At 43.2% G+C, this 25,680-nt stretch overlaps 1 protein-coding gene across 1 annotated transcript; it reads right to left on the bottom strand.

Annotated features, from left to right (window-relative positions):
* Nucleotides 1–7,980: 7,980 nt before the first annotated feature.
* Nucleotides 7,981–24,786, bottom strand: LOC128071037 (eukaryotic translation initiation factor 1A-like). The gene is made up of 6 exons (XM_052664029.1): nucleotides 24,771–24,786; nucleotides 22,744–22,827; nucleotides 17,268–17,371; nucleotides 16,157–16,207; nucleotides 8,969–9,050; nucleotides 7,981–8,075 (listed from the first exon to the last, which is right to left on the bottom strand). The coding sequence occupies exons 1-6, from the start codon at nucleotides 24,784–24,786 to the stop codon at nucleotides 7,981–7,983; spliced, it is 432 nt and encodes a 143-aa protein (XP_052519989.1).
* Between the last annotated feature and the right edge of the window lie 894 nt (nucleotides 24,787–25,680).

The raw sequence follows: 25,680 nt of genomic DNA, 5'->3' as shown, positions 1-25,680 counted from the left end.
AGAAAAGGAAAAACCGTGTTGAAAGAAATGAGAAGTGGCACAAATAGATGAAGAAATATACTACGTTCTTGGATCAGAAACGTCAATATACTGACAATGAGTATACAACCCAAGGCGATCTGTTGGTATTTTTATTCACCACTGACACTCTTAGATTCCACTGTGGCATCCCTATCCAACCACCAACGGTGTTTTTCACTGAACTAGAACAAATAATTTCACAATTTGTGTGGAAATACAAAAGACCTCCAAGGAGCAAAGCACTCTTGAGAAACAATGGAAATGGAGGAATCAGCCTTCCTGACTTCAGGTTATACTATAAAGATATAGTCATCAAGATAGTAAGGTACTGGCCCAAAGACAGAAATACAGATCAGTGGAACAAAGCTGGAAGTCCAGAGATGAAGCCACGCACCCGCGTGCACCTTATCTTTGACAGAGGAGGCAAATATACACAAGGGAGGAAAGACAGCCTCTTGGGCAAGTGGTGCTGAGAAAACAGGTCAGTCACATTCAAAGAATGGAACGTTTATTCTGTCCTCACCCCACACACCAAAATAAATACAAGATGAATTAAAGACCTAAGCAGAAGACCAGAAACTATAAACCTCTTAGAGGAGAACACAGGCAGAACACCCTCTGCCAGAAATCACAGCGAGATCCTCTATGACTCACCTCCCAGAGTAGGGGGAAAAGGTACAAAAAGAAACCAAAGGGACCTACTTAAACTTCTCATCTTCTGCACAGCAAGGAAACTAAAACCGAGGTGAAAAGACAGCCTTCAGAACTGGAGCACGTTGCAGCAAATCAAACAACTGCCCAAGAGTTAATCTCCCACGTATACAAGCAGCTCACGCAACTCAATACCAGAAAAACAAACAACCCGATCAAAAAGTGGGCAAAAGAACAGACGCTTCTCCAGAGAAGATATAGAGAACACACAAAAGATGCCCAATATCACTCATTATCAGAGAAGTGAAGTGAAGTCACTCAGTCATGTCCGACTCTTTGCCACCCCGTGGACTGCAGCCTGCTCAGGCTCCTCTGTCTGTGGGATTCTCCAGGCAAGAATACTGGAGTGGGTTGCCATTTCCTTCAAGTCGAAGCCACAGTGAGGTGTCACCTCACGCTGGTCACAGGACCATCACCTCAATGTCTCAAACAAGAAATGCTGGAGAAGTGAAAAGGTAACCGTCTCACACTTTTAGCAGGAATGCAAACTGGTAGAGGCACAATAAACCGTATGAGCTCTTAAAACCCTGGAAACAGAACTGCCGTATGACCCAGCAGTGCCACTGCTTGCATACACCCCAAGGAAAGCAGAACTGAAAGAGACACGTGCACCCCAGTATGCATCCCAGGACTGTCTGCAATAGCTAGGACATGGAAGCAACCTAGGTATGCACTGCAGATGAATGGATAAGTCACGGTATATATACACAATGGACTATTACGCAGCTGTGAAAAGGAATGCATTTGAGTCAGTTCTAGAGAGGTGGGTGAAACAGGAGCCTGTTGCACAGAGTCAAGGAAGGTCAGAAAGAGAAATACAGATACTGTATAGTAATGCATATGTATGCGGTTTGGAGAGATGGTCACAGTGACCCTACACGCAGGGCAGCGAAAAGAGACAGAGATGGAAAAAACAGACTTTTTGGACTCTGCGGAGAGGGCAATGGTGGGATGATTTGAGAGGATGGCATTGAAACATGTACATTACCATAGGTAAACAGATGACCGGTGCAAGTTCAGTGCACGATGCAGGGCACCCAAAGCCAGTGCTCTGGGACAACAAAGAACGATAGGCTGGGGAGTGAGGTGGGAGGAAGGTTCTGGACGTGGGAACACGTGTGTACTGGTGACTGACTCTTGATGATGGAAGGCTAAAACCACCCCAATACTGTAAATTTAACATCCTCCCATCAAAAGAATTTTTAAAACTGAAAACGTTGCTTTCTGAAATTGCAGTGTTGGAGTTCACGGTCCGGCATATCTTCTGAACCTGTGTGACTATGTCTGATTTGAAGGAGGGTAATGGCACCCCAACCCCAGTACTCTTGCCTGGAAAGTCCCATGGGCGGGGGAGCCTGGTAGGCTGCCGTCCGTGGGGTCGCTAAGAGTCGGACACGACTGAGCGGACTTCACTTTCACTTTTCGCCTTCCGCCATTGGAGAAGGAAATGGCAACCCACTCCGGTGTTCGTGCCTGGAGAATCCCAGGGACGGGGGAGCCTGGTGGGCTGCCATCTATGGGATCGCACAGAGTCGGACACCACTGAAGCGACGCAGCAGCAGCAGCAGCAGCAGCAGCAGCAGCAGCAGCAGTGTCAAGTTATGATGCGAAGCACTATGTTCCCACACTCTGGTAAGTCACTTCAGTCGTGTCCAACTCTGTGCAACCCCACAGACGGCAGCCCACCAGGCTCCCCCGTCCCTGGGATTCTCCAGGCACGAACACCGGAGTGGGTTGCCATTTCCTTCTCCAATGCACGAAAGTGAAAAGTGAAAGTGAAGTCGCTCAGTCGTGTCTGACTCTCAGCGACCCCATGGACCGCAGCTCACCAGGCTCCCCCATCCATGGGACTTTCCAGGCAAGAGCACTGGAGCGGGATGCCATTGCTCTAAAATCCAACAAAAGGGAACTGTCAACGTTCCATTAAAATATTACTTTGTTTTCAACTCCAGGGCATCTTACAGAATGTTTCAAGTGACTGGAGAGGAGACAGAAGAGATCACTCGCCTTTAAGCAGCAATTCATGTGAGACATTCAATTCTGAATAAAGTTCCTAGGCCCGATAAAAATTTACCTATACAATTTCCACATGACATGTTGTCAAGGTAATTCTTCCATGGAAAATTGCACATGAGCAACTCAAGGTGAAACACTATGCCTCACAGTTACTAAACGGCGAGGAAAAGAAATGTGTGGTCACCAGTGTTTCACTTCATTCGAGTCCTTACGTCAAAATACTACAAGCTGGCTTCTCAACAACAGAAAGTTTCACTTCCAGTCATGGGAAGTCTTGGATCGGTGTGCTGGTAGGGTTAGGGTTCTGGTGAAGACGCTCCTCTGATTTGCAAGCTGCTGAGTTCTTGCTGCCGCTGCTCATGGCGAACCCTCTGAGGTCAGCTTCGTAAGAGTAGGGATTCATTGCCTTTGAGTTCCTCAGTGGTGGCATAATGACATCCCAGAGGGCCTGCTTCACAATATTACCATCTTCTGGGGTTAGGGCATCGGTACACAATTTTAGGAAAATAAAAACAAAACCCCAAAGCAAGCGTAAAACAATCAGACCATGACAACTAGCAAACACAGTGTAAGTGTAGATTAAATCTTTGAACAAGCCCGTTTTTTGTTTGAGAAAGTCTACAGAGACGTTTTTCCCTATGTCATGTGTGCAGATCCTGATATTTTTGGCGAAGGGCTGAAGAAAGATATGTAAACAGACTAAATTGCCCGGAAGTTTTGATTATTCATGACGTCAGCCTCTCAAGTTTGTTTCTTCAGAGTGTTAAAACTAGTCCTCCATCTCAAATACATTCAGCACAGGAGTGTTCAGGACGTCCACAGATTAAGCACCAAAAAACACACCGGTGAACTTTTTTCTTGGATTTAACTATGTACACACTCAGCTGACAATCTTGGGAAAGAAAACTCTAGCAAAGAGAGGCGAAACCATCCGAGGGTTTCCTCTCGTTTTTTATACTACAGAAACCAGCTAAATGTGTATTCCCTATAAATTCTCAGAAGAAATATGTTTCAGAAATTACCTGATGAATGGTCTCTGGCTACACACGAGTAGAATTTTATTGAGGCCGTTGAACTAGCCCTGAATGCCATTTCATCCTACTACGGAGGATACTTTCAAATCACACTGTTAAAAAGCTAGGTTAGTATCTAAATTTGCAGTCACACACGCCAGTGAAACAAAGCTAGGCCAAAATATATTGAGTGCAACACTTTCCTGTATTTTTCAGCGGCTGTCCCTTCCTTTCCCTTATCTCAGCTAAAGGGAAAAATTTATCAAAGTCTTACTTTATAGAATGTACTTAGGAAACTGGATTTCCACACCTGCAATGTGATTCCATTACTCATCAAATTCAGCACTATTTGGTTACAATGCATATGACTTTTGAGAACGAAATGACATACAACCTATCTGATCTGTAAAGGCTCATCTAGTTACTTTATCCCTCATGGTTGTCGTACTTGAGATATATCTAAAATGCTAAGTAAAAACGCTCTCAACAAACAGATCAAGACTTTCGGTGTTAAGAAAACTGACTATTACTTAGTGTCGAATTTCTGCAATTTCTAATCACGTGACTTGAACATTACGACTCCAACCCGTCTTCTGAAAGCTTCGCTTTGGAAATGCCCTTCTTATGACGGGGCCAACCCCAAGTTTGGAAGAGAATATACGTTATTACCACACAGAATAAAATTACACTTGGGCAACGTGTGTAAGGAAAATAGCCCTTTCCACTAACTTCAAATGCGTGTTTCTGCTTTCTTTATATTGTATCAAAAACCTCAAGACACCTCTGCTGCTGCTGCTGCTGCTGCTGCTGCTGCTGCTGCTGCTGCTAAGTCGCGTCAGTCGTGTCCGACTCTGTGCGACCCCACAGACGGCAGCCCGCCAGGCTCCCCGGCCCCTGGGAGTCTCCAGGCAAGAGCACTGGAGTGGGCTGCCATTTCCTTCTCCAGTGCATGAAAGTGAAAAGCGAAAGTGAAGTCCGCTCAGTCGTGTCCGACTCTTAGCGACCCCACGGACTGCAGCCTACCAGGCTCCCCCGTCCATGGGATTTTCCAGGCAAGATAATTGGGATACACAGAAAGACTCTGCAAACAGACGCGTTCATACGAGGGCTTATGATGATGAGGCAATTTATTCAAAACATCCGTTAACTGGAGGTAAAACAGGAGAGGAATCTTCTCTCTTCTTCTTCCTTTCCAGTGTTTTGCAGCAGAATTTGCGGTCTTTACCCCTAAGTTCCATTACACTGAAAGAAGCAAGTGTTAACATTTTACTCAAAATACTTCAGCTTCCTCATAAAAGAAATATGATACTTTGAAACGATGACAATTAATCATTGTTTATTTAAGGCACAAAACTACATTCACACTGAAGTCTTATTCTTCTTAGCAGGTGATGACCAAAATTCAAACTGCAGCACGATCCTCAGACCTCTGAGTTCCGTTCAGATCTGTAAGTGAAAAGAACGTCAGACCTACAGGAAAACGAATTCTTCTAATAATGCATAAGGGATCGTCTTCCAGTACTTAGATAATCCTTTTGAACTAAACTTAAGGACACCAACCAGATTGTTTTCTCAGTTCCTGTGCGTTTTCACTGAATCTCTACGCTCTCCACGAGAACGTCACATGTTATGCAAGCCATTCTTTTCTCAATGTTTTAAATTAACTTATTCATCTTAACTGGAGCTTAGCATTTTTTTCTTCTCCTCAAGAGGGAAGGGCGGTACTAAATCAAATTCTTCTGACTCAGTCTGATCACAGGAGTGACACTCTAGTTAACTGCCAGGATAACTGACTCTGGCAGGAACTGCGATTCTGACATTAAACACATAAACCGAAACAAAATTCCCCAAATAACACAAACTCTTTTAATTGCCCTTGTCTTTTGTCTTTTCCCCAACTGAGCTGCTTAGTCACAGCTCCAGAAAGCTGTTCTCTTTTCCTTCTAAGGAAAGGCTTAACTCTGTGGGGCTTGGCATTCAAGTGTTCCCTTTCGTTAGATTCCCTGCCTTCAACCCCAGCTCAGTCGGGACAACCTTCAGGTCTCAAATAACGTGCTAAGCAACTGGTGCCTTTTACATTCTTACCACAGAAAATAACTGTCAGTTGTACCTCCACGGTATTAACTTAGCCACAAGGAATCTCTGGCAGATGTTAGAGAGAGAGAGAACAGCAATTCTGTGAAACCTGTTGTCAGCATTACAGACGCCCAAGTATCTTTGATACTACAAAGATATCACTCAATAGACATCTAATTAAAAGACATTTCATCACTGGAATCCTTCTTTGTACATAATCATTTTATACTTTCTGATTTACACCTGATTCGTAAAACCCGGGGTCCACTTTTTAAAATGAAACTGACTTTTTTTTCTTGAGCCACGACTGAACTGACATCTTTAAGATGTTCATTTTAACGTTTACATAATCCATAACTCCAAATACATAAAAGATGATGATGGAAGCATCATAAATATATAAAATTAAAGCTGATGTGAAACTTTTAGAGCCTCTGATAAATGATAGCAAAACTGGAAGAGAAAAAATGAAAAAAAGAAAGAAAAAGAAAACAAAACAGTTAATGACACTGCAACAATACTTTCCTAATCCCTTTTCATTTCCTATTTCTAGCGTGCTTTCAAATGCATACAACATCAGTAGATCATTGGGCTTCCCCGGTGGCTCAGAGGGTAAAACGTCTGCCAGCAATGCTGGAGACCCTGTTTCTGTACCTGGGTCGGGAAGATTCCCCTGGAGAAGGAAATGGCAACCCACTCCAGTATTCCTGCCTGGAGAACCCCACTGACATGGACGGAGAAGCCTGGCAGGCTACAGTCCAGGAGGTCGCAAAGAGTCGGGCACGACTTAGCGACTTCACTTTCACCTCAGGAGGGTATTATCGTGTGTTTAAAAATCTGTCACAATCTGGCTAAAAAAAAAACAAATCTGGCAAAAATTTCCCCCTTCAAGGCACATATCCAGCTGTTCTAATTCACGGGGTGAGTAATCGTAAAGAGCCTGAGTTTTCATGGTTATTCGTGGCCATGCCACGCAGGCCGCTGATCATTCTTTTCTGACCAGGACTTGACCTTGTGACCCCTACACTGGACGCTGAGAATCTTAAAATACTAGACCACCAGGGTAGTACCTTGGTTTCATTCCCTCAGTGATTTGGAAATCCATCAGAGTATAAATGGACTGGTATGAACAGGACAGATGCAACAGACTGTGTAGAAAATTACAAACTGTATAATCTTGGTGAATATGTGATTGCTCACTTCCACTTAAAATTCAGTTTCTCTGAGTGTCTGAAAATGCTCTTAATAAAAATGTTGGTGACTGAAAGATATTGAAGTCTGTGTCCTAGGGCAGTGATCCAATTTAGACTTCCTAAGATCTGCTCCTGGAATTCTAAACTTCCCCCTCAGTGTTCAGTCAAACACTCATTGATGTTTTTGCACTTTTGGTTTCTACAGTACATTTTTACTACAGAGGTGCCAAAACAAGAAGAAGAACTCTAACAGGCCTTACAGGAGTGTAAGCCATACTGTCATTCCAGTTACTTCATATGCCTGTCTAAAAAGTCAAGATTAGATACAGATCAATAAAATTTTTACTGAAACACATTCACAGCCGAACAGTGAGGCATTTAATAGTCTTATCATCACTATTTCCTTACCAACCATTTCCCACAAACGCCAAACCGAAAGTCTGTCCTAGAGTGGTACAGGACAATTAATGTAACCTCTAAATACATGGGCAAGAAAGCAGGCCTTCATTTTAAGAATGCTTTGGAGTACACTCAAATTCCACGGCTTCAGCAAAGTGGCTTCAACATGCTTTACTTCTATTAACGTACCAGCCTTGTGCGATGGTACATTTTAAACCTGTCTGCAAAACGTCTTAGTGCTATCACTATAGACCGCCCCCCCACCCCTTGCCTAATAAAGTATCATTATGGAGTGCCCACTGTCAGACCTAATTGATTTAAAAAACAAACAAACAAACAAGCACCCCCAGAATTATAAAGTCTTTGAACGTTTAAAAAGTTTGCCACGGTGGCTTCTGAATACTAATGAATATTCAAATTCATGGATACATACGCCTCAATATGTATTCAGTTCAAGTGTTCAACCTCCTGAGACCTAAGACGGTGAAAGATCGGACTACTTTCATGTACAGAACAATAAGAAGCGCACACACACACCGTTCAGCCTGGACTTACACCTCAGTGTCTTCATCCTCATCTGCACGATCCTTAAACTGGATTTCATCATCATCTTCAGGATCAAAGCCGTCTGTTTCACTAAGTTCGACTAAAAACACAGTAAGAGCATCCTCTTAAAAACACAAAATCAAGATGTTACTAGAGAAATTGCTGACTTAAAGAAATAATACTGGATTAAGACTAAAACACTGAACTGTACAAGAAACCGCTTGTAATCAATCTTCGATTCAACAGTTTCATTCCAAGAAAAAAATCTTCCTAACTGCAAACGTATCACAGAGAACAAACTCACAATGAAACCACTAGAAGAAGTTCGCTGACAAGAAAGTATTGACCTGATTCCCATTTATCTTAGTATTTCTTACACGGCCTAATGGTCATCAGAATCTTCGCTCTGACTAAAAAACACCTAACTTTATAATAAAATGCACTGTAACAGAATAACTAAAATTGCTATCATGTTCAAAATGTGAGTTTAGTATACTTCCTCTTTTTTGCTACTAGAAACATATTTTAATCTCTCCAAGCTTCCTAGAGGAAGAATAGAATACTTCTGTCCTTAAGAAATAAAAGTAAAACACTCTCCACACAACACCACAACGGTACTCTATTTACTAAGAAAAACTGAATGCGCCTCCATAAAAATCAATACCAGTACCATAACTGTTGTCATCGAGTAGCTGCAACCCGATATACTCTCTTAAGAGTTGCTTAGAAGAGGCATCCCTTTAACAATTCTTACGTATAAGTCTAGAGTCTGTAAACTTTTTCATTCCCCACCAAAAGAACATATTGTAGGAAGAGAATCCATTACTAAGTTGTTAATATACTGAAGTATTTAATACATACTTAAAGTGAAGTGGAGCATATATGTAAAAATACATTAGAGAGAGAGAATTCTGAAACATCTGCTTCACCTAAACACTAACTAGCCAACGCTATGAGAAGACAGGGAGATGTAAAAACTTTGATATTAACTACCGTATTCTGGAAGCTCTCCATAATCCTTCAGACTTCTGGCTTCATCTGCACTGTACTTTAAAATGACATCTGCTTTGTTATCCTTGGAGAAAAACAAGGAAAGATCAAAACTGGTTATGCAAAGAATCATCAGTTGTCTTGGAATATACTTTCAAATCAAACACACTTAAGTAAAACCTCACTATTCTCTCACCTTCCTTCTCACACACACACACACACACACACACACACACACACACACACACACACATCCTCATGACAAAGTTTGCATGCGTGACCAAATAAAGTATAGACTAGAAAAATGATGTATACAATGCACTGAATCAGAGTAAGAAAAGGAAATACAGGTGGTGGTGGTTTTGTAACGTTGTCCTTGTCCACACTCGAACGCTGTAGTTCAAAGTGAAAGTGGTAGTTTTACCCAAGAGAAACCTTTCTGTAACCCACAGTTCTTACAGGATCTTACTGATCCGAACTGTCTGTGGTCCTTTAGAAAGACACCTATGCCTTCCTAAAACCTGACGGGCTTGAAGTGAAGTCCTCGAGTGTTCATAAAGCTCTTCTGGGTGTTTCTGATGCAAATATGCCTGAGAAGTACTGCCCTAAAACTGTTCCCTTATCTCCATTTTAAAGAAGCTGAGCCACTGACAGAGGAAACAATTCTGAATGTGGACAATTAACCTAGAAAAGCCCTAAAGAAAGGCAACTGAAACTATCACAGTCATAAAACTGCAGTGTAATACAAACCAACCCTTCTCAAACTATAACGTGCACAGAAAACACGTAGCTATTGTGTTAAAACTCTGAGTGCAACTCAGTAGCTAATAACGTGCTAATATGGTGATTGCAGCCACGAAATTAAAAGACGCTTACTCCTTGGAAGGAAAGTTATGACCTACCTAGATAGCATATTCAAAAGCAGAGACATTACTTTGCCAACAAAGGTCCGTTTAGTCACGGCTATGGTTTTTCCAGTGGTCACGTGTGGATGCGAGAGTTGGACTGTGAAGACAGCTGAGCGCCGAAGAATCGATGCTTTTGAACTGTGGTGTCGGAGAAGACTCTTGAGAGTCCCTTGGACTGCACGGAGATACAACCAGTCCATTCTAAAGGATCTCAGCCCTGGGTGTTCTTTGGAAGGAATGATGCTAAAGCTGAAACTCCAGGACTCTGGCCACCTCATGCGAAGAGTTGACTCACTGGAAAAGACCCTGATGCTGGGAGGGATTGGGGGCAGGAGGAAAAGGGGACGACAGAGGATGAGGCGGCTGGACGGCATCACCGACTCCATGGACGTCGAGTTTGAGTGAACTCCGGGAGATGGTGATGGACAGGGAGGCCTGGCGTGCTGCGATTCATGGGCTCGCAACGAGCCGGACACGACTGAGCGACTGAACTGAACTGAACTGAACCGGACACCTCCACAGAGTGGGGATGCTGCTATTATCTTTACAGTATGATTTGAGTAACAAGGGTTTGTAATTATCCACAGCAGATTAAAAACCAGAAGAGCTGTTTGTGGCTCTCACTTTAAAGTTAGTGTTTTAATCCCTTAATGGATTAATATAACTCTGGTTGCACTGCCCATAAAACAAAGAATTAAACTGGGAACGAACGATTCTTCGATCCATTTCCGGGGTTATATGTAGTTAAACTGAAATAAATGGATACACGTTTACAGACAGCGTCTATGTTTCTGGTCATCACATAGAAAAAATGGAAAGGTTATACATGGATGATCGAGATCACAAAAACATACCAAGGGAAAAGATTCAGTGAAGTCCCAGGATATAAAATCAACATACAAACATCAGTTGTAGTGGTAATGTGTCCATAGTACCCAAAGTAATGTACGGGTTCCGGGTAATTCCTATAAAATTCAAGTAGCAGTTATTTTCAGAGACAAAGTTATATGGAACCATATATACACACAATCCTAACCGCCAAAGCCATCTTGAGGAAGAATAAAGCTGGAGGACACACACTTCCTGCTTTTCAAGCACAACTGTCCAAACAATATGGCACTGGCACTCCACCAGTAATGCAGATCCTGGAACAAAGCTGAGCCCTCAGAAATAAAATGTTTCAAAGACAGTCAACGAATACTTATGAACGGAAGCGAGATCACTGTGTAGAAAAGACGTCCTTCCCAATAAACGGGACTGGGGAAACAATACTTAACATAAAAGCGGACCCGTATCTTACACCAGAAACTACCTAAAATTACCCTGAAAGAGATCAGAGAGTTAAACACAGACCGGAAACCATAAAACTACTGCAAGAGAACACAGTGTAAAACCACCAAATGCTGCTCTTGCTCTCTGCTTTTGGGACAGGACACCAAACCCATAAGCAACACCAGCAAAACCTAGTAAGTGTAAACACTTCACACTAAATCGCTTTTGCACAGAAGAGGAAATTGTCAACAACAACTAACCAAGACAGTGTACTAGATCGGGAAAGATATTTGACCACTAAAGGGACTAACATCCAACGCAGATAAACCCTGCCATTGGCAACAACACGGATGAACCTGGAGAGCAGTGTGCTAAGAGAAACCAGCCACCCAGAGAAAGCGAACACTGCAGGACCTCATTTATATGTGGAATCAGGACTGAACACAAACTCATCAAAGTTCAGGGACGCTCCTAATCGCTCAGCTTTGAGTGACCTGGATTTTCTGCACAAGCCTGAAATGAAGAGAAGAACTATCAGTCGCCTGGCTGAGTGTCAAAGGTGTGCCCCAGCAAGCTCAGAGCCTACAAGGAGAGGCTGAGAGGCCTGCTGGTTTTTAATGAAACTTCAAACACGGGCTGTCTGTGACCGTATAAACAAGCATTCAGTGGCCACATGCAAGGAAAAGATACATGCCATACCCAATCTGTTTCCGCAATCACTCAGCAAACAACGGCAAGGAGAGAGAGAGAACGGGAGAAGAGATCTGGTCTCCCGTCTCACCACCTTATATGTGCATTTTCTAGTTTTCAGCAACAAAAACAACAAGAAACACGAGGCACACAGAGAAAAACGAGAAGGTGTTTGGTCACATGCCAGAAAATAAGTAGTCAATACAGAGCATGGCTGAGAAAGCCTAGAAGCTGGACTTCACAGAGATAGTACCTCAGGTCGCATTCATAAAAAGAAGGCAAGAAACAGTGTGCATAATGTTCTTTTGGTTGTGAACAATATTTCACTAGAGAATCAAGACAAACATATTCTTTAAGAGAAAACTAGTGGAGATAAAAAGCGGAGTAGCTGACTTCAAACTGTCTCTTTAATCACTGGGAGAACAATCACACCAGAAGACCAACAAGGAAACAGAACAGTGAAACTTGACAAATCAGGAAGTCTCAGGTATTTACAGGAAACATGACCTGATAACAGACTAGAGAGAGACAGCAATTATTTCACTCAAAATTTAGTGACGCACAAGCGACGGGTTTGACGCAGAAATCAAAAGGATTTCTGTCTCACAAGTCGTACGTACTCCAAACACTGAGATCATAGTGGGCAACTACCGAGTAGTTCTCTAAGTAGTCATCTCAGATTTATAACTTACACATTAGGAGACCTAGTCTCTGCCTTGCCTTTCTCGTACAAGCCAAAAAGAACCCCTTTTTTGGAGACAGAGGTTTTGCCTGACTTAATTGCATCGTCTACAGCAGGGACTTCTCAAACCTGGATTTGAGACCTTTAAATTTAAAACTCGTAACTGAGAACCCAATGTAAAATTACTTATTTTTTCTTTTAATGAGGGAGAATACTAATGAAAATCACTGTTATTACGCTACTGTTCTTATTTCAGCAAAGGTCATTTTACAAAATATTTAACAAGCAAAATGGGCAGAGTCCTCTGGTGGTCCAACGATAAGGACTCCAGGGCTTTCCTCGGCAGTATGCTGGGTTGAACCCCTGACTGAGGATCTAGGATCCCACAAGCCGCAGTGCCATCAAATATTAGAGAAAAAAAATGAAAGGAAAATGAATAATCTAGCCCTGTGAAATATATATCATAAGATACGAAGATAACTTCTCATTTTACCACAGAACACTGAAAACGTCAGCCTGCAGCATAATCCCTGAAAACCTAGCACAGAGCCTTGGATACACCTGGGCTTAAAAATTTACACAAGAGCTAACACCTATCCTACTCACACTCTTCCAGAAAATTGCGGAGGAAGGCAAACTTCCAAACTCATCCTATGAGGCCACCGTCACCCTAGTACCAAAACCTGACAAAGATGCCATAAAAACAGAAAACTACAGGCCCATATCACTGATGAACATAGATGCAAAAAGCCTTAACAAAATTCTAGCAATCAGAATCCAACAACACATTAAAAAGATCACACACCATGACCAAGTGGCCTTTATCCCAGCGACGCAAGGATTCTTCCATATCCGCAAATCAATCAGTGTAATTCACCGCATTAACAAATTGAAAAATAAAAGCCATATGATTATCTCAATAGATGCAGAGAAGGCCTTTGACAAAATTCAACATCCATTTATGATAAAAGCTCTCCAGAAAGCAGGAATAGAAGGAACATACCTCAACATAATAAAAGCTATATACGACAAACCCACAGCAAACATTATCCTCAATGGTGAAAAATTGAAAGCATTTCCCCTAAAGTCAGGAACAAGACAAGGGTGCCCACTTTCACCGCTACTATTCAACACAGTTCTGGAAGTTCTGGCCACAGCAATCAGAGCAGAAAAAGAAATAGAAGGAGTCCAGATTGGAAAAGAAGAAGTAAAACTCTCACTGTTTGCAGATGACATGCTCCTCTACACAGAAAACCCTAAAGACTCCACCAGAAAATTACTAGAGCTAAGCAGTGAATATAGCAAAGTTGCAGGATACAAAATCAACACACAGAAATCGCTGGCATTCCTGGACACTAATAATGAGAAAGTAGAAAAGGAAACAATTCCGTTCACCATTGCAACGAAAAGAATAAAATACTTAGGAATATACCTACCTAAAGAAACTAAAGACCTATATATAGAAAACTATAAAACACTGGTGAAAGAAATCAAAGAGGACACTAATAGATGGAGAAATATGCCATGTTCATGGATCGGAAGACTCAATGGAGTGAAAATGAGTATACTACTCAAAGCAATCGACCGATTCAATGCAATCCCTATCAAGCTACCAGCGGTATTTTTCACAGAGCTAGAACAAATAATTTCACAATTTGTATGGAAATACAAAAAACCTCGAATAGCCAAAGCAATCTTGAGAAAGAAGAATGGAACTGGAGGAATCAGCCTGCCTGACTTCATGCTCTACTACAAAGCCACAGTCATCAAGACAGTATGGTACTGGCACAAAGACAGAAATGTGGATCCGTGGAACAAAATAGAAAGCCCAGAGATAAATCCATGCACCGATGGACACCTTATCTTTGACAAAGGAGGCAAGAGTATACAATGGAGAAAAGACAATCTCTTTAACAAGCGGTGCTGGGAAAACTGGTCAACCACGTGTAAAAGAATGAAACCAGATCACTTTCTAACACCACACACAAAAATATACTCAAAATGGATTAAAGATCTAAACCTAAGACCAGAAACTGTAAAACCCCGCGAGGAGAACATAGGAAAAACACTCTCCGACATAAACCACAGCAGGATCCTCTGTGATCCACCTCCCAGAATTCTGGAAATAAAAGCAAAAATAAACAAATGGGATCTAGTTAAAATTAAAAGCTTCTGCACAACAAAGGAAACTGTAAGTAAGGTGAAAACACCGCCTTCTGAATGGGAGAAAACAATAGCAACTGAAGCAACTGACAAACAACTAATCTCAAAAATACACGAGCAACTTATGCAGCTCAATTCCAGAAAAACAAACGACCCAATCAAAACATGGGCCTAAGATCTAAATAGACATTTCTCCAAAGAAGACATACGGACGGCTAACAAACACATGAAAAGATGCTCAACACCACTCATTACCAGAGAAATGTAAATCAAGACCACAATGGGGTACCATTTCACACCAGTCAGAATGGCCTTGATCCAAAAGTCTGCAAGCAATAAATGCTGGAGAGGGTGTGCAGAAACGGGAACCCTCTTACACTGTTGGTGGGAATGCAAACTAGGACAGCCACTATGGAGAACAGTGTGGAGAGTCCTTAAAAAACTGGAAATTGAACTGCCCTGTGACCCAGCAATCCCACCGCCGGGCATACACACCGAGGAAACCAGAACTGAAAGACACATGTGTACCCCAATGTTCACCGCAGCACTGTTTATAATAGCCAGGACATGGAAGCAACCTAGATGTCCATCAGCAGGCGAATGGATAAGAACGCTGTGGTACATATCCACAATGGAGTATTACTCAGCCATTAAAAAGAATACATTTGAATCCATTCTAATGAGGTGGATGAAACTGGAGCCGATTATACAGAGTGAAGTAAGCCAGAAAGAAAAACACCAATACGGTATTCTAACACACATATATGGAATTTACAAAGATGGTAATGATGACCCTGTACGTGAGACAGCAAAGGAGACACAGATGTGTGGAGCGGACTTTTGGACTCTGTGGGAGAGGGAGAGGGTGGGATGATTTGGGAGAATGGCATTGAAACATGTATACTATCATGTAAGAAACGAATCGCCAGTCCAGGTTCGATGCATGATACTGGATGCTTGCGGCTGGTGCACTGGGATGACCCAGAGAGATGTTATGGGGAGTGAGGTGGGGGCGGGGGGGGGGGGGGGGGGGAGGGGGGTCCAAGATTGGGAACTCATGTATATCCGTGGCGGATTCATGTCAATGTACGGCAAAACCAATACAGTATTGTAAAGTAAAAAGTTTTTAAAAACTTAATTAAAGTAAATAAATAAGTAAACTATGAAAAAAAATAATAAAGGAGGACAGAAGGATGAGCTGTAGCATCTATCCGAAATTATAAGAGAATATTTATTACTTACTGTATTTAAAATAAAGAAAGAAACAACCAGTCTTCCCAAAAATCACATGCACCATCAGTCAGCCAGAATCCTATCATCTTAAACATCGTGGATCATGACAAATTTTGATGCCAGGAGGATGACAACCATAACTGGCTAGAACTGGCGAGAAGATGCATTTTACTGCATCATCTGAATACTGATATCGATGATTCCTATATTCAAGAACATTATAAATTCAGCTGTAATTGTTACCTGGTAGTCTCGGAGACCAATCAGTATAATATCTGAGGTATTTATCCAAACCTATTGAAAAAAACAACAACAACAACTCACGGTCTGTTACGTGTAAAACGCAAACAACAGTGTTTGACGTAAAGCCATACGTAATACAGAAGATACAATTCCTTCGGTACATGAAAAGTATCTAGTAATAATTACGGCGAAACTACAGATGCGTGTGTGTGTCATGTGTGCATGTGGATGTATCTGTGTATTATCTGTGTGAGTGCTCATGCCTATGAGGCACAGTTTAGTTATAGATGCTTACCGTATAGTAATCGAAAACTAAAGCTAGGCAGTTCAGTTTGGGTCCAATTTTCTAATTTAGGATATTACAATATATAACAATTTCACTTCAATTAAAGTCTTTAACTTTACAAAAGCGTAGTTCTTTGTCACATGAATCACTTTAATTCACAGATCGCTCTGGACATTTTTCATTCTTTCAAACAAATGAAAATAAGTCATATACACACATATAGCCATCTAGTAACCAATCGACATCGATTCAGGCCCCTAAATCACTAACTGGAAAAGAATGACTCAACAGAACAAAACTGCTTTTCAATCCAAAAAATTACGGTTGAAGGAACTTTTAAACAATATGATCAATCAATGTGCCAAAACTACTAAATAAGGTGCTTTATTACGTTCCGAACACCACATTTAGCTGTTCCCACAAAGCAAAGTCTTACCCAGGACCATACACTGGATTTAATTAGCAACGAGACTCCTTTTGTCTTAAAAATAATTTTCAGCTGTTTCATTTTTCTTTCTTTCTTTCACGGCTTAACATTTTTGTTAAGAGTCTAGGCCATGTGTTTCATACACGGAATCTGTCTGTTTCCCCAAGAGCAAACATCTCTGGCATACGTCCAGCCTAGGCGTCACAAATCATTCTTTCTAAATCTAAGTCCAATCACGAAAGTTATCGAGGATTTTCTAGTTTTATGCATTTATACTGCCTTATCAATCACCGTTTTTGAAGTCTGCAAGAATTCACCAAGTTCACTCACTTGGAAGCACAGATAAATGTCTTAAAGGTAACTTCTGTACTAAAGGAAAACAGATCTCCAACACTGACCTGTTTCCTCAAGCTTCCTCGGATACGACATATCCGTGTCACTCCATCAAAACACATTGCTTCCAATCGTGCATTTCCCAACATCTTGGTTACCTGAGCATATTCTTAGGAAGGGGCAAAAAAAGAAGAAAGCAAAACAAAACCGTAAACTACTGTTCAATTTTTCTTAAAACGCCAACACTTGTTCTTAGGTTGGTAAGGTCACTTTTAGTGCTAACTTTAGACCAAACCAAGATTTAAAAAAGAACAAAATGTTCAAGTAGTAGAACAAGTGAGAGCTGTCTCAAGGTGACGTGTATTAATTTTATCCGCAAAAAGGAGAAAACTCTTAATCTCTCAAACAATGGCTATAGTCTCTTCCAGCTACACCTTTGCATTTAGCCTCTTGTTTTTAGAGCAAGGAAAAGTTGACAGAAGTGAAGCAGTTACTCCAAAATCACAAATGTTATTTCCACGAGAAGATACCTGCTGCTGGGAATGTTTATCTACTGATTTGAGAAAATCAGTTCAGTCTTGGTCTTCATGACTGCATGCTCTACCTTTGGACATCAAAGCGGCTCACTTCAGACTGCACCCTAAACGCTGACTTAGCAACCTCTCACGCTGAGTATTCGCAAAATCTCGGCTCTCCTTTCCCTCATTAACTCTACTGATAATCAACTGATCAGTCGGCTGATCATTAACAAACTTTTGCTTGGGAACACGTTGATGCTTTTTCTAAAGTTCTTAAAATGGTATTTCAAGGTAAAGCGTCAAATGTTTAAAGACAATTATATCTAAGCATAGTCAAGAGGCCACCTGATTCTACTGTCACTTGAAAACACTGACGTACGCATTAGCCAGTACGGGACCATGTCTTCTGGACTGAAATGACAAAAGCGGGCATCAGAATAAAGAGAAAGAAACAGGTAGTTAGTATAAAGCCGGTACAGTACTACATTTGTTGTTGTTGTTGTTTTTAACCGAGGACTAACATCAAAGTGACATCCACCGCAGCCACGAAATTAAAAGGCACCTGCTCCTTGAACTTTCAGGTATGACATAACTCACATCCAATCCCTGATGATTATACAGTGGAAGTGAGAAATAGATTTAAGGGACTAGATCTGACAGACAGAGTGCCTGATGAACTATACAGGAGACGGGAGCAAGGGACACTGCGCAGGAGACGGGAGCAAGGCCATCCCCCAAGAAAAAGGACTGCAAAAAAGCAAAATGGCTGTCCCATGGAGGCCTCGCAGGATAGCTGTGAAAAGAAGAGACGTGAAAAGCAAAGGAGTGAAGGAAAGATACACCCATTTGTATGCAGAGTTCCAAAGAATAGCAAGGAGAGATAAGAAAGCCTTCCTTGGTGATCAGTGCCGTGAAAGAGAGGAAAACAATAGAATGGGAAAGATATCAAGGGAACACTGCATGCGAAGATGGGCTCCAGAAAAGGCAGAAACTGTATGGACCTAACAGAAGCAGAAGACAGTAAGGAGAGGTGGCAAAAATACACAGAAGAACTGTACAAAACAAGATCTGCCCGACCCAGATAATCACCATGGAGTGACCACTCACCTGGAGCCAGACATCCTGGAATGTGAAGTCAAGTGGGCCCTTAGGGAGCATCACTAGGAACAAAGCTGGCGGAGGTGATGGAATTCCAGCTGGGCTACTTCAAATCCTCAAAGATGATGCTGTGAAAGTGCTGCCCTCAATATACCAGCAACTTTGGAAAACACAGCAGTGGCCACGGGCCTGGAAAAGTCAGTTTTCACTCCAGTTCCAAAGGAAGGCAATGCCAAACAACGCTCAAACGACCGCACTATTGTACTCGTCTCACACGCTAGCAAAGCAATGCTCAAAATTCTCCAAGCCAGGCTTCAGCAATGCATGAACCGTGAAATTCCAGATGTTCAAGCAGGTTTTACAAACGGCAGAGGAACCCGAATCAAGTTGCCAACATCCGCTGAATCATGCAAAAAGCAAGAGAGTTCCAGAAAAACATCTATTTCTGCTTTGCTGACTGTGCCAGAGCCTTTGACTGCGGGGATCCCACTGAACTGTGGACAATTCTGAAGGAGATGGGAATACCAGACCACCTGACCTGCCTCTTGAGAAAGCTGTATGCAGGTCAGGAAGCAACAGTTAGAGCTGGATACGGAACAACAGACTGCTTCCAAGTAGGAAAGGGAGCACATCTAGGCTGCACATTGTCACCCTGCTTATTGAACTTACGTGCAGATCACATCATGAGAAACACTGGGCTGGATGAAGCACAGGCTGGAATCAAGACTGCCGGGAGAAAATTCTATAAACTCAGATATGCTCATGACACCACCACTGACGAAAGATCCTCTCTAAGAAAGTGAAAGGAGAGAGTGAAAAGGTTGGCTTCAAGCTAAACATTCAGAAAACCAAGATCACGGCATCCCGTCCCATCACTTCATGGCAAATACACGGGGAACAGTGGAAACAGTGGCTGACTTTATTGCGGGGGGCTCAAAAATCACTGCACATGGCGACTGCAACCATGAAATAAAAAGACACTTGCTCCTTGGATGGAAAGTTACAACCAACCTAGACAGCGTATTAAAAAGCAGAGGCACTACTTTGCCGACAAAGGTCCGTCTAGGCAAGGCTGTGGCTTTTCCAGGAGTCATGTACGGATGTGAGAGAGAGGGCGGTAAAGAAAGCTGGGTGCTGAAGGACTGATGCTTTTGCACTGTGGTGTTGGAGAAGAGTTGTGAGAGTCCCTCGCACTGCAAGGAGATCCAAGCAGTCCATCCTGAAGGAGACAGATCAGTCCTGGGTGTGCACTGGAAAGACTGATGTTGAAGCTGAAACTCCCAACATTTTGGCCACCTGATGGGCCGAGCTGACTCATTTGCAAAGACCCTGATGCTGGGGAAGACTGAGGGCAGGAGGAGAAGGGAACGACAGAGGATGAGATGGTTGGATGGCATCACCGACTCTAACGGACGGGAGTTCGCGTACACTCCGGAGTTGGTGATGGACAGGGAGGCCTGGGGTGCTGCAGTCCACGGGGTCGCAAAGAGTCGGACTCGACTGAGCGACTGAACTGAACTGAACCGCTCCTTGGAAGAAAAGCTATGACGACAAAGGTCAGTATAATCAAAGCTCTGGTTCTTCCCGTAGTTACATATGGATGCGAAAGTCGGGACCATAAAGAAGGCTGAACTGTTGAAGAGCTGGAGTTTTTCAACTGTAGCGCTGGACAAGACTCTTGAGAGGCCCCTGGACAGCAAGGAGATCAAACCAGTCAATCCTAAAGGAGATCTACCCTGAATATTCAGTGCGAGGACTGCTGCCGAAGCTCCAGTACTTTGGCCACCTGATGCAAAGGGTCAGCTGCAAGGAGACCCTCAGGCAGGGAAAGCAGGAGGGCAAGAGAAGAGGACAACAGAAGATGAGACGGTTGGGCGGTATCACAGGATTCAAGGGACACGAGTCTGAGCAAACGCAAGGCTACCGTAAGGACAGGGAACCCTGGTGTACTGTGTCGTTCATGGGGTCCTGCAGGGTCACAGACATGGCTTAGTGGCTGAAAAACAACAACTCCTCCAAAGAGATCCTAGGCTAATCTGTCGTTATCCTGAAAGGTAAACGGGATTCAAACTATGGAGAGTCCCTTGGATCACAGGCCATCAGTCCAGCTTGGTACTCCGGACTGCTACACAGGAGAAAAGAACAAAGAAAAAGAAAACGATCATTTAAAACCTGGCCCTGAAAACAGACTGCTAATGTAAGGAAAAAATATGAAGGCCAACGACCAGCTTATCTTTAGCCACACATCATGTTTCAAATAATTAATAAAAATCTTTGGGTGTCTCCCTGAGCGTGTGTGTGTGTGTGTGTGTGTGTGTGTGTGTGTGTAGTGACTTGCACTGTGCAGGAATAACTACATGGCTCTGTTATGAAGTGCTGGAAATTACTGAAACAAATGGCCAGCTCAATAACAGAGAACAGAACTGTCAATTCAGAGAAAAGTATACATTTGAACTGAGCAATACGTTAACCTCAACTCATCTCAGCATCCACATAGGGCTACTGGCTATTCCAAATCACAGGTCTGCCCGGTGGCTCAGCCATGAAGAATCCACCTGCAGACGCAAGAGACAAAGGGGACACACACTAGACTTCCGGGCCAGGATGATCCCGTGGAGAAGCAAATGGCAACACACTCCAGTACTCTTCCCTGGAGAATCCCATGGACACAGCAGCCAGGTGGGCTACAGTCCACGAGATCGCTAAAGAGTGAGACGTGCCTAAGCGCCAAGCAACAGGGCTAGAAAAAAGTACTTCTTCGGTAAGCTTAAATATCTTGAAACCGTGCTAATGGAGTTACATACGAGAAAGGCTTCGCTCTTAGAGGATGATATAATTAGGGCGAAAAACCGTAACTGTATGTAACTAGACCTGCCTACAGGAAAGTGTAAAACGGTAGGAGGAAACTGTGCGTGTTCCGAAAGAAAGCACAGGGAAAAAAACATTAAAGATTAGGGAGTGAGTAAAAACATACGGGAGTTGTACTCATATTTCAGCTCCTCTGTGGGGCTTAGCTATCCATTAAAGGGAAAAAAGGAAGTGTTTCAGTCAATTATTTTACTCTTATTTTAGTCTGCACTTACTCAAATAAGAGATAGTCAATTACTCAGTGACTTTATTAAACACACTCATGCGCTAGTGACACTGGAGTACTGAGGGGCTGAGGTCTTGGCATAGATTTCTCATAGCCTACTGAAAAATATTACAAGAGTAGGGGATTTTCAATGTTGGCAGCCAGGCTTGCCCCGCTCTCAACACTACGATTCACCGTCATTTATACCACGTTTCTCCTCAGAATCGAAACAGGACACCTTGTTTACACATGCCACATTAAGCCTGCAGGAAAAATAGTGTAAAGTGAATTATTTAATACAGAAATTCTGGAAAACGTAGGGCACTGGAATTGGGGAAAAGCTGGAGATACGAGGGGCTTCTGTGTGGCTCAGTGGTAGGGAATCCACCCGCCAATACAGCAGATCCCGGTTTGATCCCTGGTCCAGGATGAACCCACATGCCTCCAAAAAGACTGAGCCCTTGTGCCACAGCTACCGAGCCTGTGCTCTACAGCCTAGAAGCCGCAACTGCTGTGCCCACATGCTGCAACTACTAAAGCCCGGTCTCCCCAGAGCCTCTGTTCCGCAAGTCGAGAGAACACCCGGTTGAGAAACCTGTGCATTGCAACTACAGAGTAGCCCCCCTCCCCACAACTAAAGAAATCCCGTGCACAGTAAGGAAGGCCCAGCATAGCGCCATCCCCCCACCCCCACCAAAGAAAACCCACATAAACAAATAAAATCATTCAAATTAAAAAAAAAAAAAAAGGAGTTATGAGACAACTCCTCAGGACTATGACTAACGTATGTTACAGATTAAACTCTGAAATTCACATTACTAGAAAAGGTATAAATAACCAAATTATTCTTACCTTGCCCATCTTCTTTAAAGACCAGGTCTCCTTTTTCATATTCGTTCTTCTTCTTACCCTTGCGTCTATTTCTGCCTCCTTTCCCTAAGTGATTGAAAAGTGAATAAAAATTGAAATCTAATTATCTGTATAACAGTTTACAAACTCAACTATGAAACAAGCTCACATAAGCTTTTACACTTTATGAAAACACAGGGAAACAAACAGGTTATCATTTAAATAGCAGTAAAATATCAACAGACCTCAAAAGAGATTTACAATTTAACCTAATTTGCTTTCTGGTTAGCCCCTTACAAATTGCCAATGGCTGTCTTCTAAATGCCTTACCAGATAATAATATTATCAACCACATAACCCATGACCAGAGATCACCATTAGCATTTTTATTATCCATGCTTTCCAGTTAAACCTGGATTCTATACCTTCTCTTCCACTATTTATTTTCAAATAAAAAATCCAAGACTAGTCCATGTATTTGTAAAGGAATGAAAACCGAAAAATCATACGTAGGACTGTCTTCAGTTTGGCATGAGAGTTAGCCGCTGCTTTAAAAGTCCCGCAGAAGGAAGATGGGAGATACCCAAGGCTGGAGGGAAGCCTAGGAAGATAACATTAACAAAAGTGTACTGAACATCTATTAAGCACCAAGCTGTAGTAGGTGAACATTCATAAGGTCAGTCCTGTTCTCTTTAGAATGCACAGTCTAACGTGGGCATCTGAAACTTCATTCTTAGAAGCAGAGGAGGAAACAAGGAACGTATGCAAATGTACACTCATTTGTAAGCTAAAAGTGAATTATATAGATTAGAAAAAAAATCAGCAGAAAGGCTGTGCCAGTCGGTCTGGGGACTCTAGAGAGCACTGAGCTGAAAGGCAAAGAAGTGTGCCCGGAATATGGCAAAGGTTAAGGAAGCCTTGAGAGCTAAAAGGAAGTGCCAGGAATGAATAAGGAAGAGAGGTTTGTTGTAGAGTGTGAAATGTGGTGCTATTCTGAAGGCAGTATTCTCATTCCTTGCACTTAACAGTTTTCCAGGAGGCATTACAAGGACATTAACATGACACAAGCAGAACTCAGGGCTGTAAAAAGGAGAATTCAATGAATGACCGTCCCAGTGCCCTGCTTCAGTTAGCTTGAAAGAAAGTGAAAGTGAAGTTGCTCAGCCGTGTCCGTCTCCCACGCTTTGCGACCCCATGGACTGTAGCCTACCAGCCTCCTCTGTCCATGGGATTTTCCGGGCAACAGTACTGGAGGGGATTGCCATTTCCTTCTCCAGGGGATCTTCCTGACTCAGGGATCGAACCCTGGTCTCCCGCATCACAGACAGACGATTCACCGTTTGAGCCAGTGCCGTTTTGGAAGTTACAAGTAAAGTTATTGTCAAATCTGATTATTTGTGACCTGTCTGCCTCAGAATAAGGATAAGCAGAAATACATAGTGCCAGCATCTATTTTATGAGAAAAGAAGGCTGAACACGCTGGGATATTGCCTGCCTTCTAAAGAAGGTTTTAAGGTTTGCCACGGTGAAAGTGAGAGGTAGAAGAAAGTAAACCGGCAGTCATGAACCTAGACGTGCGACAATGTTTTAGCTTCGTGTTTGCAAAGAAGCAGTATTTTCACCAGTAGTCAACTGTCCGCAAAGTAAACTGCTGACAAATAGTTAACGGACCCAAAAGAAAGAATCAGTGTCTCGTAAACAACCGCTAAAGGAGAGTCCTGGGAAGGGATGAAGGCCGGAGGGGCGAAGCCTGGGCTGCCCGAAAGTAGGCTTCTTCCAGTTTACTAACGCGCCTGCAGTTAAACTGGCATGAATCCGAAACTAATCGAGGTTTACCCTCCCTGTGAAATTGACAAAAAGGGAGAGGAAATTATACCGCTATGTGAACCGAGCGGGAGGAGGCAGGAGCGGCTTCTCGCTCCTATGTGGACTGTGCAGTCCGGCTCAAAGACATCAGCCAACCACAAGAAGCAGGAACTACCAGTGAGGGCGGCTGAGCAATCGGTGGTTCCCCGAAACCCAGTCATTACCTTTATTCTTGGGCATAGCCGTAGCCGCAGGCTCACTGTTTCCACGCAGCTTCCCGTGCGGCTGCCGCTGCCGCTGCCAGGTAATCCTCTGAGGCTTCCGAGGAACTAAGTTACACTCTCCGAACTGAGAACTCAGGAGACAAAGGCACGCGGCCTCGCTTAGCAGCAGCAAAATGGCGACCCGGCTGGTGTCACGGGGTTAACGTCACTTTCCTCGCGCATGACGCTACCGGCCTATCCGCCACGCACAGTCTCTTCCGCCCTAGCGAGCACGTGTAGGCCAAACCAACTGACTCCCGGTGCTCAGCAGTGTGAGTGACGCTGTGTCGGATTCCAGTAAAGAGTGATCGATTTTTGGAGAACACCGCGCTGAGCTTGGAACGAGATGTGTCAATATAGTGGAGACCGCGTGCACTTCCCCAGTTAGAAACCGCTCGAGCTAACTCATACTACTGAAGAGGCTTCTGCTGCTGCGGCGGCTGCTAAGTCGCCTCAGTCGTGTCCGACTCGGTGCGACCCCATAGACGGCAGCCCACCAGGCTCCCCTGGCCCTGGGATTCTCCGGGCAAGAACACTGGAGTGGGTTGCCATTTCCTTCTCCAGTGCATGAAAGTGAAAAGTGAAGTCCGCTCAGTCGCGTCCGACTCGTAGCGACCCCATGGACTGCAGCCTACCAGGCTCCCCCCCGTCCATGGGATTTTCCAGGCAAGAGTACTGGAGTGGGGTGCCATTGCCTGTTAATAAGCGCTCTTGCCTGACCATTTCTTCACTTAAATTGTATCCGTTGTCTCCCTTCTTGGAGAAACAAATTCCACCATGATGCTTCTGTTAGAAATGTAGCGTAATACACGTGGTGGAGCAATTAAAGAGAAAGGGTGTGCATATCTCTCCAAAGGCTGAACCGAGGATC

This window comes from Budorcas taxicolor, chromosome Y (assembly GCF_023091745.1).
Source record: "Budorcas taxicolor isolate Tak-1 chromosome Y, Takin1.1, whole genome shotgun sequence".
NCBI lineage: Eukaryota > Metazoa > Chordata > Mammalia > Artiodactyla > Bovidae > Budorcas > Budorcas taxicolor.
The sequence above is the reverse complement of the archived record's forward strand: the minus strand, read 5'-3'. Positions and strand labels throughout refer to the sequence as shown.

What these genes read in the sequence shown, in the direction of transcription:
- LOC128071037 (XM_052664029.1), bottom strand. An exon ending in GAGGAAGCTTGAGGAAACAG is followed by an intron (nt 16,208 to 17,267) that starts GTCAGTGTTGGA and finishes TTTTTTCAATAG; the next exon opens with GTTTGGATAAATACCTCAGA. An exon ending in TTGGTCTCCGAGACTACCAG is followed by an intron (nt 9,051 to 16,156) that starts GTAACAATTACA and finishes TTTTTCTCCAAG; the next exon opens with GATAACAAAGCAGATGTCAT.